A 12,970-nucleotide genomic window follows, 5' to 3' on the forward strand; every position below is an offset into this window, starting at 1 on the left:
AGACTGAAATGAGGAGCAGGCAGCCCTCTCACAGAAGCAGACAAATTTCCAGTCCTTTATGTCTAAAACTGCATTTACATTTAGAAACACGCTGACACGTGGTGACATTCAGTTGAGCACAGATCTGGATCCTTGCACTGGGTCCTTCTTCCTTAAACACACAGGATGACCTTTGCACTGTGGTTTCTCTCCCTCTTCCTTGTAAATTCTGACTCAGAAGCAAGCCACCACTGCGCTCCTAGATCAGGGACAACAGTTGGTGAGCTCCAGGAGTCCATGGGCAACACAGTAACCTGATGGTGCTTCTCTGCACCACAAGAAGGTTGCAGGAGGAATGAATTCTCAAGAGGCATGCTTTCTGATGCACGTTTAGTCACCTGCTACTCAGAGCTGTCTCCTAGTGGGCCCTGTAGTACCAAAAACACTGGTTCAGTACCAAGTGTTCAGAACTACAATATGTATGGGTGGTTTGACCCATTACAAGTTTTTGAGAGAGGGAAAAGGCCTTTCCATTTGAGCATGACAAACACATATAACCATACTGCTGCAAAGTGCAACTTCTCCAGTCCGCTACTTCAGTCACTATTACCACAAACTGCATAGTCTAATTTGCCTCCCTAGGAAATATTGCCACAGTTGCAAGATCTGCAATTCCCCACACTTCATTACAATAGACCGCAGTATGTTTGCTGGTGTAATATACTATGAGGGATCATAAATAATTAAGAATTAATCACACTTGTCAAAATAAATAAATGCATTCGGTGATACAGAATGCATGAATTTTTTATAGCATCTTTTTGCTTATTCATGAATTAAAAGTTTGAAAGCCTAAGCAATGGATTGACTGCTCATTTCAATACACACAGTCTTGATTCATATACTAACGTGGGGAAGGCAACATCAACAGTGGCTGCTCAGAGACAGCGACAGGAGCAGGGCCCAGTGGGAAAGCACCTGAAGAACAGCACAAAGAAATGCCAGCCAGTAAGCCAGTTTCCAGATGGACCCAACTTCAGTGTCTCAACACAAATGCATAGAGCATGGGAAATAAACAAGGGGAACTGGAATTTTTAGGCTAGTATCAGGGTTAAGATATCCCAGACCTCAGTGAGATGCGTGGGATGGCTCACAAGCTCAGAGTGCTGAGATGGATGGCTACAGGCTTTTCAAGAGAGGTCAGGGAAGAAGAGGAGGTGGGATAACCCTCTACGTTAGGGAAGGTCTGGAGTACATGGAACTGAGCAATGGCAATGAATGGATTGGGTATCTCTGAGTAAGAGTCAGGGGAATGGCCCACAAGGGAGATATTATCTGGAGTACTGTGTACAGTTCTGGGCTCCTTGGTTCAAGAAAGACAGGGAACTATTGTAGGGAGCCCATCAGAGGACTGCAAAGATGATGAGGGTTGCATCTCCCTTATGAGGAAAGGCTGAGAGATCTGAGGCTGTTTGTCCAGGAGAAGAAAAGACTGAGAGGGGATGTTATCAACACTTGTGAATATTTAAAGGCCAGTTTTCAAGGGGATGGGACAAGGCTCTTTTTGGTGGTGCCTGGCAAAAGGATAAGGGACAACAGGTACAAATTGGAACACAGTAATTTCCATTTCTTTACTGTGAGTTTGACAGCGCACTGGAACAGGCTGCCCAGAGAGGCTATACAATCTTCTTTGGATATATTCAAAACCCACCTCTGCAACCTACTGCAGGACATCTGCTTTAATTGGGGGATTGGATTAAATGATCTCCAGAGGTCCTCCCAACCCCTAGGATTGAGCTTACAAAAAAGCTTGAAGTTATTAGTAGCTCCAACGCATCTTCACTTACTCTTCCTGCCAGCTAGGCTCTGCACAGCAGTCATTCTGTCATTTACTGGTCCACTTAACAGAATCATAGAATTGTAGGGGTTGGAAGGGACCTCCAGAGATCATCAAGTCCAACCCCCCTGCCAAAGCAGGTTCCCTACACCAGGTCGCACAAGTAGGTGTCTTGAATATCTCCAGAGAAGGAGACTCCGCAACCTCCCTGGGCAGCCTGTTCCAGTGAACAGAGAAGAATTTTTGCAGTCTCCAAAAAAATCATATGAAGTATCTTGATGGACACACTTCTACAGATTCCTACAGACAGTCCTTCAATTCTTCCTTCCAAACAGTCAACATTTTTGCATAACAAATGGTTTAGCATCATTTGCAAGGCTTTCACAAAATAGCAAATAATATTAAGCACATAAATCACACCTTTTCACCAACTCTACAAATTCGTGAAACAGTGCATCTCTCTCCTCTTTCACAGAGGAAGAAGGAACTGGGCAGAGGATAGGGGAGGAATATAACACCACTCAAACTCTGCCAGCACAGATTCAAGATCCATCAGCTTCAGACATTTGGCTCTGAAAACAGACAGGTATAGATACATAGGAAAGAATAAAAGGACAAGGAGAACAAACAAGGAGAACAAACGGTTTTACTTCTCCAGACTAATCTCCTGCCTTTGGGATATACTGCACAAAGACTACAAGCCAGAAAAGGAATTTCATAGACATTAACTCTTTTTCTTCCTGAACATATCCTGTCCATTTCTGTTCACACAAGTCTTTTAGTACCAACAGTTGCTCCTGGAAAACAGTACCACAGTTCTACTCTATCTCATTTGGTTTTCTTTTGAACCTGACATCTACTAATTTTACCTGATGCTGGTCAATTCTGTTTTAGAAGAAATAAGGAATATTCCTTCTGCACTCATCCTGTGTTTTATGAAGTTTTGGGAGTTTTTAAACTTCTCTAAATCTTTCATAAAGATTTTATGACAGCCTAAGCTTTTATAGACCTTTGCTACGTAGTCCTTTCAGTATCTCTTCCAGGCTGAGCAGCACTCGTCAATTTAAGCACTCCTAACAGAGAGCCATTACATACTTCAGATCATCCTCGTTTTCATTCCTTTAACAACTTTTCCAGATGTGATAAATTACATTTTGACGTATGGGAACCAGAAAAGAATGATTTATTCTACATATAAGTGACCCACGCATTTATACAAGAGTATTATTTTCTATTTTCTTTTCCCTTCCCAGTAAATACCAACATGACATTTACTTCAGGAGAACCAACTCATCAGCAGTCATAGGTTTATTCTTACTCCATAATCAGCTTGAACGATTGCAACAACATCACAATATACTCTTCTATATACCAAAATCAGACTGTTTAGCCCACCACTTCATTTCAAATAATCTACATCTTTCACCTTCCACAACTGTCTAGTTAAGCATGCTTTTCCAATTCTTTGCAAACCATGCCTCCACTTCCCAACCCTGAACAATTTAATATTTAACTTTGCCACCTCACCGTCTATCCCTGTTTGAGGGATGTGTGATTTGTGTGACAACACACACTGAGCACGTCAAATGAGCACAGTGCTCAGATATTATTGTCATATTTAAATGCTGAGACATTTAAAACTTGTTCTTCCATTGTTCAATTCAGTTGTGATTCCTAGACACTGAGCTGTACCATGCTGCAGAGGGCAAAACAAATAAAACAACCCCAGAAAACCAAACAAAACTAGAAGTAACACAAAACTCCTTCCAGCATCTCTCTTCAGGAGATCTCTCAATGCTTTTCTGCCAAACCTTTTGCATAAAAGGTATATGAAGCATGATGAGTCATACTTAAGGCATTTGACTTACGAGTGTCTTAACATAGCTTGATAGCCAAGTGATGAGGATAACCTAAGCCATCTCAGAAGCAAGTTACCTTATCTGTTTATCTCTATGCATTTCTGTCTGCGAAGGAGATGAAATGAGATTGAGATAATTGGAAGTGCAATTTGCAGGAACCAGTAGGGGTTGGAATTACTTGTGCTTAATTATTTCAGAATGAAACAGACCGCACAACTATTTGTGCCAAGCAGCTGTAATTAAAGTGATTTAAAATAGAGAGATGCTAGCTCCAAGTGTTGATTTTTCAAACGAGGTTTTATATGCAAAGACTTTAGTCATCTGTGAGTTGCAGACCTACAATTCTATAGACGGGCTCAAGAGAAAATTACCAACATTCAACGTACTTGACAATTATTAAAAAAAAAAAAAAAAAAAACACAAAAAACCCACCACTCATCCCAAAGACTTCACCCTAGCACCTCATAAACCTAAATCCTCCAGACTGCATATGTAGAATGAGAGCAAAGAGCAGAATACAAACTTTTGCCTATATTCCAGATTGAGAAAGGAAGGGGATAAAAAAGGTCTAACAACAAAAAAAGCCAAGAGACTAAATACAAAGTTAGAACACTACTGAAGCATTCATCATCAACGTGCAGCACCACAATGACCTGACCAGGCCCTTCACTAGGGATGATAACTTTATCATTCACTGTTTTCCCCATTTTTTCCCATTCCAGGAAATCAACAACTACTATTTTCAATCTAAAACAAACCTATTTTAATTTCTAAACTTCATTAGCAGACAGTTTGCATGAGAATTGAAAAGAAGGGAAATACGTTCTCAGCAGCAGACGTTATGATTCACCTCAAACTTTTACTTAACTGTATCTTTGTATCAAGAAATTTATTACGTGTATGCCTGTTCTCTGATGTGAAGACTGGAATATATTTGCATGTGGCACAAATATGGTCTATCCACAGAACCCAGTAAAATGACTCAGTTTGCTGATGAATCAGCGTTCAAACAATTGGCTGTGACACCTTGGAAATTAATTTATAATAGTTTTTTGGGAGAAGTATTGTCCTCTTGATAGAGATGAGAAAACAGAATCCAAGAACAGGAACAAAGGCTGCACTGAAACTTCTCCTTAATATTTGCCTGAATGTGAAACCTGTTATAAGCAGTCAGACTAAAAGTCTGTAAAGGCAAATGACATCCTGGTGCTGGCTAGTAATGAAAGGATCTGTCACTTACAGATCTCTGGGAGAGAGGCTTCTTGAGTCCGAAGATATAAACAAACACTAATGAATATATTCTGCAAGAACTCATCCAACCCTTCTACAATCTTATGCATATTTCTGGCCTCCATAACATTAATTTATACATCTTATTATCACAGTTTATTCAGATATAACATTAAAAAAATAGCACTTTTAACTTTGCGGCTTCTTCCAAATTGTGATTATTCTCATCCAAATACTGCTTGTCACAGACATCAACCTGATTCAACCTTTACATAATGCTATGTTTGATATTCTGCTTCCCTTATATATCCTGCAGACAAAAGTAGATACTTCATACACAACACAACTGCCTTTGTTTATCACACTGCATTTGTTTCTCATGTTATTTGAATTCATTGTCTGCTACAGCAAAAGAATTACAGCTGCCTAAAGTATTTTAAGAGGAAATGTTTGGCTGGTTGATTTAGCAGCTTAGCATCAACCACTCCAGTGGAGGCACGACACAGCTGTCTTCACTTTACCTTTTGGTGTATTCTCAGAGTGATCTTTCTCTGGTCCATCCGGGATGTTCAGCTGTGAGATATCCTCTGCACTCACTCTCAGCCAAGCTTTGTTGGGGCTTTCCTGATCTTTCGAGGAAAGGGAATATTCCAGCTCACAAGGAGACTCGAAATTGCAATCAAATACTGGAAAAAGAAAACAGACACAGGACATATCAGGTTTATTCAGCTAAGTTTCCTCTGTGCTGGAATGACTTTTTAATGAGTAGTAGGAAAGTCAATAGGGACAGGCAATAATATGTCCAAAACGGACTGTACTAAGAGATCCATTAGCAGATGAAGAGAAGGCCCCAAAAGCCAGTAACTTTGTACATCCTAGGCACGTGGGACAGGCTGGGAGTTGCAGGATTTCATCCTGTGAACCACCTTTCTGATTCCCAGGGTTTGTGAAGCTTCTGGTCAGAAGCTTGATCTGCTGCTGCAAACTTTAGCCTCCAGACAGTACCACCAGCATTTGTCTCCTACAGACATTTCTTTTGGAGATGTTTCTTTTTTAGAAAAGAAATATCCTGTTGCTGTAGCTGTGAATCATTTCTTCATGTCCAATCTGCTGTCAAACCATAGTACAAGTTGCTTAACACGAGATATATTGATACCTTGAAGTTTACGTACTTTTAGGTGACAAGATTGCTGAATTTCCTAGAATGACCAGTCTATTTTATCTTTTCCTGTCAGCACTAAACACAATGCTCAGTAACCAACAGAAATATTTCTGAGCTCAATGTTCCTGAAAAAGCATTTGTAAAAGTAAAAATATATATATACACACTTCAGTTCCTTTTTGGAGCCTTCTATAATGTCTACTGTGGAAGTGGAACAAATAATCTGAATCCACATTAGTCAAGTTAACTAATATTTTAAAAGTTTAATTACATCCTCTATTAAACATCTGATTTCTTCGTGTGCACACATTCTTGTACCTCAGGCTGTTCTCCTGTGACACAACATCTTGTAATCTGGAGGTTAATACCATTGCCCTCAATGCTAATTCATCTTTTTAATAGCAAACTGGAAGGAGCAAAATCTATTTTTCCAGTTTACATTTGATTTTTTTAATCACAGGATGGTTTGAGTTGGAAGGGTCCCTAAAGCCCACCCAGCCCCAACCCCTGCTGTGGGCAGGGCGGCCCCCCACCAGCTCAGGCTGCCAGGGGTCCATCCAACCTGGCCTTGGGCACTTCCAGGTATGGGGCACCACAGCTCTGGGCAGCAGTGCCAGGGCCTTACCACTCTTTCAGTAAAGGATTTCTTCTTAACATCTAACCTAAATCTCCCCTCTTTTAGTCCTTGTCCTATGACTTCTTCACATGGTCTAACAGTGAATCTCCCTTCTGTTCATAAGCTTCCTTGAAGTTCTTGAAGGCAGCAATGAGGTCTCCCCTGAGCCTTCTCTTCTCCAAGCTAAACAAGTCCAGCTCTCTTAGACTTTTCTTCGTAGAATAGAGCTCTCTTAGACTTTTCTTCGTAGAATAGACATCCCAGCCCTTTGAGAATCTTCGTGGCTTCGTCTGGACCTGCTCCAACAGCTCCATGTCTTTTTGATGTTGGGGCCCCAGCACTGAACACAGTACTCCCAGGAGTCTGTAGCTCTGTTCAGGTGAAGCTATCAGAGCGTTAGGCAGATGGTGCAGTTCCACCACCTTCTCTCCCTCCTTCCCAACTGGAACTCCAGCCCCTGCTCTAAGATGAGCACTCATCATTTTGCCTCCTGGATCCAGTAGGATGAATGCCCTTCACCAGTTCAAACAGCTATAGAGCGGCCCCCAGCTGTTGGATATATGCATTTTGTCCCCTTTTGTCCTCCTACACCTCCTGCCACCCCCCACCTGAGGTGCCAAGCCCCGAGTGAGTGGTTGCTGCCAGCCCTGCCTATTCTGCTCAGTTCTGGGGTGGGTCAGCAGCACCCAGGTGCTCCTCATCGCACATAGCTGTTTTACATTCACAGCTTTTTCTCTGCTTCGGAACACCATGGAAACCCTCCAGTGCAAGGAATTCATACAAAAGAATCTTATGTGTCTTTAAATTTGAATGCACGTGTTGCTACTCACTTTAGGTCTCCATCTTCTCCATATAAATTTCACAATACATGAAGCATACTTCAGCTTATGCAGCAGGGAGCAGTGGATACATTCATGCTATAGAGTTTGCTACCATAATATTGCACCCAAATTGCAGGTGACTTTTCTCTCGTCCCCTGGTTGTTCTTTATAAACATAAAACAAAACTAATGTTTGTTTTAAATCTACAAAGTGCTAAGTCTCTATTAAACTTTGCACTAAACCCAAATGGGCAAAAGAGAAATCAAACACCGAGCTGCAAGTTACAGAAAACATTGTTTGTAGAGCTGCAAAATTCCTTGGGTTGGAAGAGACCTCTAAGCTCAACCAGCTGATGTGATACAGCTGAACAGCCTTTAAACGTTATTTTTTGATAGAAAAGGATAAAAAAGGAAGCTGCTTGGTTTGTGCATCTGAAGGGTGTCCTCTATTTAATGAAAACACACTTGCATCTTTCAAAGAATTTGATAGTCCTCCCACTCCCCTCCCTACACCACCCACAGTAGCTGCTCTCTTCATAAGCTCTTATTTAAATTAGTCTCATATCAGACCAAAATTTCAGTTCTATTGTCCTATTCAGTACGAGGAAATGATGACAAAGAAATGCTATCTGATGCAACACAGCAAAGTCTATGCAAATAGAATTCAGTCTTCCAAGCCTAACATTAGTCAACTTCCCACCAGGCTTTCCGTCTCACATAATATCCTCCCCACTGTAGACAGTGTAATATACTTTATATGAAAAAAAGCATTATGTGTGATATATATTTTTCCTCTGATCAGCTGCTCTTGGTGTAGTACCTGCTGCAAGCCCTTATAAACCACATCCCTAAATAAGAACCATCACAATATTTCAATTACTTCCACCAATTACCTGTCATTTTTTATGCCTCTGCCTAAGAAAGGTCTTTCACCTTCCTTTGTGACTTTTTTCGTAGTGGGTTTAAATGCAACACCAAACGCCTGGCAAAACTCACAAAGTAGCCGTTTACCTTTAGAAGCTGAATAAAAGCTTTTGAAATATACCATGTAAAAACAATCCCTGGTCCAAGAATCTTTTGCATTTCCATCCATTTTCAGTGAATGCTGGAGAACAGTTTAACTTATTAAAGTCTATTTTACTGCCGTTACACTTTTAAAGAGGAAACAAAACGTGATGCTTATAATCAAATCAAGGTAAACACCTGTTTAAGAAAGGTTGAAGACATAAATTACTTAGTTTCTGGTATACAAGAAGATACAAGACACCAATTATAGACTGAAAAGTAAATTAAGCTACTATCCAATTGAAAAGCCAGTGAAATCTGTGCATGCTTGATGATGGTAAGAGTCTTGTGAGTAATTCAATTTATGTTAATCAAAGTAGCTATCAGCAATAATTTGGGCACAAACAACTACAATATCTGGCAACGACGTCTGTTTTAATTAAACGGACTGAAGCTTTCTCATAAACAAATGACTTAAAATAGTAGTATAAGCAATTTTCCAAAACAGAATAATCTGCAGAAAATATCCTACATTGCTGCAGGTCAAATTGTGGATCATTCGCTCTTTGGATCCTCTTAGATCCTTTGTGTAAGTGTGCATCACAGAAGCGTGCCTTATTTAGGATAAAAATAATTTTAAAGAGAAACATAAACTGCCTGTACTTTTAAAAATAAACTATTTTGATTGTTCTTTCTTTGGCTTCTCAATAACAGACTAAATTTACTTGTTTTAAACCAAGCCCTCTTTCAAACACCAAAATCTTACCTGCAAGTACTTTTCTCATAGGCTTCTCCTTTAGAGTTTAACATGTCCTTTTCACCCTCAGTCTTCTCAGTCTCACAAATTGCTCTCTATTACTCTCAGCTGATCACTCTTTTGAAACCGAGTGTTTGCTTTTTTGCCTCACTGAGACAGACAAGGGAGAGAGCAGAGCTGCTCTGTTCTCAAAAGGACGAGCTCAAAGATGTAGATCCTAACTGGCAAGTAATCAGTTTAAACACAGCTAATTTATCCTACAGCTACAGAGATAAGTGCACGATGTAGAGGTCACTTACACTGATCAAAATGGGACCAAAACTTTTCTCCTGGGCCCACTTCATCAAACACCAACAATCACATCACCAGCAGTATAGAAATGGATAAAATATTCTCGCAAGGAATGTCTCTTTATACAAATATTGACAGATATTCCTTGTGGAGGAGACATAATTTAAATTGTATAGTAGAGATGTGCTCTGCTGAGTGAGCTTTGAGACCTCCATCAATACTCACTAACCTCTATTATACTCATGTTATGATGACTATAAGCTTTTAATTTATGACAAGGAAATGACAAATTGATTTTCCAGTTATTAATCCTAGGGACAAAGCCAGTTCCTTAAGCCTTTCCCATTCCCTCCGAATAGAAAAGAGCAAAAGGCATTCAATCTAGTTTCGATTTCCCCATCAAGCTATTTCTATCCACTGATACAGAGGTACAGGTGTGATAAGGTGATGCAAGGAAGCCTGCAGGCTGCGAGGTGACCTGATAGCAGCCTTTCAGTATCTAAAGGGGAGCTACAGGAAAGAAGGGGACAGACTCTTTAGCAGGGTTGGTGGTGACAGAACAAGGGAAACGGCTTCAGGCTCAAAGAGGAGAGATTTAGTTTGGATATAAAGAAAAAAATCTTTCACATTGAGGGTGGTGAGGCACTGGGACAGGCTGACTAGTGTTGTGTTTGGGCACCTGAGGCCTTAGCCACCCCTAGCAGATACCTGCACTGGCAGTAACTGCCTGGCCTGGGGCTGCTACCTCTGAAAATGATAAAAGACAGTTACTGGAGATCTCAATACTTGAGCTTCTGAGTCAAGCATGGGGCACACTGCTTTCCTTCCCAGGGAAACCAGTGCTCTCCTAGCACTGGGAGCTTTTAAATTAACTCCCCCTTGGTAGAGAAGAGTCACAGCTGGATGGACCACATCTTAAAGAAAATGACAACAATAAACCATTTGTTTATTAGTTAAGAGAATCTCAAAATGACAGCATATACTTTATATCCACCCAATTCCTCAGTGTGCATCAGGGACTGAATCACCAATATCTTTGACAGCTGCTTTCTTTGGCGGATATCAAGCTACAAAGAAGAGGGCCAGGACTCCTTTATCAATCAATTATAAGCACAGTCTTTCAAGACAGCTATAGAAAAAAGTGCAAGGAGGAGGGTGTGGGTAGTAGCACAGCCAACAACAGCTCTCATTTTCATTCCTCCCGCAATAAAAGTGACAGAGCTCATCCTCCGCATGAGAAATATTTGTCCAGCAAGTCTCCCTTGCATGCAGCAAGGACACTAAGTGAAAGTGCACTTCCAGCACCAGTTCTGACCCAAAGACTAAAGTACTGACTAACAGTGATTGTTAGAAAACATGCTCCAGTTGGCACATAACAGTAGTTGGATGAACTGTCATATTTTGACAACTCATACAAGGGACCTCTTGCATGAAGTTTGAGAGATCTCTAGAGAAAATGAATACTTGAGAGACAAGGGGAAAAGACATTTGTTGTCTTGCTGCATGTTACCCTATTACTGAAAAAATGTTGAACTGTCATTGCATATTATCTGCAGATAAAAAGAAGTTAAAAGGAAAAGAGTAACTAAAAGAAAGATTTTTTTTTTCTTCTTCCTTGTTCAGCAGAGCTTTCAGCTTAGTTAGGCAGATGCTCCTTTGCCTGTGATTTTCCTCCCCATGGATTTCAGCACCATTACACATGGCAAAAAGACAATCTAATCATTAAACAAAGAGTTTATATGCATGTATATGGGGTCACAGCATCTGCTATTTTATATGAAGCAATTCCATTAATTCAGTGTTAATTGAAGTCCTGCTCTATTATATTTATACCACTATCCCCAAAACTATATTAGAATACTTTAAAATTGCAAAATGCTTCTTTTGAAAGTTAGGATATGTTTGAACTAAGGTGGTACATCACTTTTGCATTATCTTTAATAATACAGCATTGATTCATTTTTGCCTCTGTGACAAAGTATTATTCTGCTTGTTCCTCTCCTGACTTTATCTCACCTTCCAAACTGGAATTCATTGCAACAATTAGTTCATGTTTCTCACTATGCCATGCTGAGTCAAGTATGTCATGTCATGATATGTTTATCGTTCTGAAAATGTCCGTATTATTCTGATTTCTGAAATTCATGATGTGATGTATAGAACGAGTGGCCACAGGAACCTAACTGTACCATGCATTTGTCTAGCTGGTGCCCTCTTTCTCACTACCTTCCCTTTTGTTTGACAATCAAACTCATTGAATTTCCTGTCAGCAGTGTTTAGCTGGTATTCAGCTCACGTGAATGAAACAGTGTTTTGAATGCATGCATGAGTACTCAAATTCAGTGAGCTGCACTCAATGTAACATAGAAAAAAATTAATCATCCAACACCTCGGTGAACAGCTGCTGGGTATCATCTAGGCAAACAGAATGACCCCAAATTATTTCACAGTAGAATTAGTCAGATGTGGTTCTTTACCCAAACCCAATTCAGAAAATCATCTCTTCACAGATGAGACTCCATTAGAAAGTGTAAAAATTAAAAACATAAACCCTCACATTGTCAAATTATTTTTCAGAAGACATAGAGCTGAGTAAAATTATTAATAAGTTATTAATAGAGGGCATCTTTTAGATTTTGCTTTTAGAAGCTATTACATCAAAGCTGTGCAGCCTAAGAGAGGTATTTCTGTCTTTTGAGCAAAACTAATTCGGAACAGGCAGGGGAGTTCAGCTGCTACTGCAGGATCTGCTTAAAGAGATGTTCAGACTGCACAACTGCATAAGAGAAGAGTTAACAAGCTAAAACCATTGCCAGCTTTCCACATAGGGAAGGGCTGTCCTTAAGCCTGTTATCCTTGTAAGAGCACGCTCTTCTTTCAAAATAGAATTTTGATGGAGCAAACTTTCTTTCCACTTCTTGCATTTGCCACCTTGCTTGTATCAGAGTCATGCACAAAGTCTGGTGTTGCAGGTTAGCTGGGGGGTGTGTAGAGGATGGGGCAGAGAAGGGTGTACTAATGCCATGAAGCCTTCTGAGCCTTACTGGGTACCCGTCCCCTGGAGCCCCTGGTAGAGAAACACAATCGTTTTTATGGAGTGACAATTTGTTATGCATACCCATGCAGAAGAGAAAATTAATATTCAACCACCAGTACAAGAAATATAATATATCGTTGGGTGCAGTTGATCATGTAAGCCTAAGAACAAAGTTCCATCAGTGTTGCAAATGGGAGATAAGTCCACATATGCAGAATGCATTAAAAGAACAAAACACAACAAAAAAGTCCAAATGAGCTGGGAATTTATCCTGAAAGCAGAAGGAATATTTAAATCACTGTTCTCTTCAGGCCTTTGCTTTCTGTGAGGTAGGTGGATTATGCATCTCTGAGATAGTGGATGATGAATCAGTGCTT

At 40.2% G+C, this 12,970-nt stretch overlaps 1 protein-coding gene across 1 annotated transcript in view; it reads right to left on the reverse strand.

Moving 5' to 3' along the window:
* ALK (ALK receptor tyrosine kinase) overlaps window positions 1-12,970 on the reverse strand; it is a 291,809-nt gene that overhangs the window by 203,684 nt on the left and 75,155 nt on the right. Inside the window, exon 3 of the mRNA XM_085218861.1 lies at window positions 5,427-5,591. Coding sequence (XP_085074987.1) covers window positions 5,427-5,591 — 165 coding nt within the window. The remainder of the gene's footprint in view (window positions 1-5,426; window positions 5,592-12,970) is intronic.

This window comes from Meleagris gallopavo, chromosome 2 (assembly GCF_905368555.1).
Source record: "Meleagris gallopavo chromosome 2, MGAL_WU_HG_1.1, whole genome shotgun sequence".
NCBI lineage: Eukaryota > Metazoa > Chordata > Aves > Galliformes > Phasianidae > Meleagris > Meleagris gallopavo.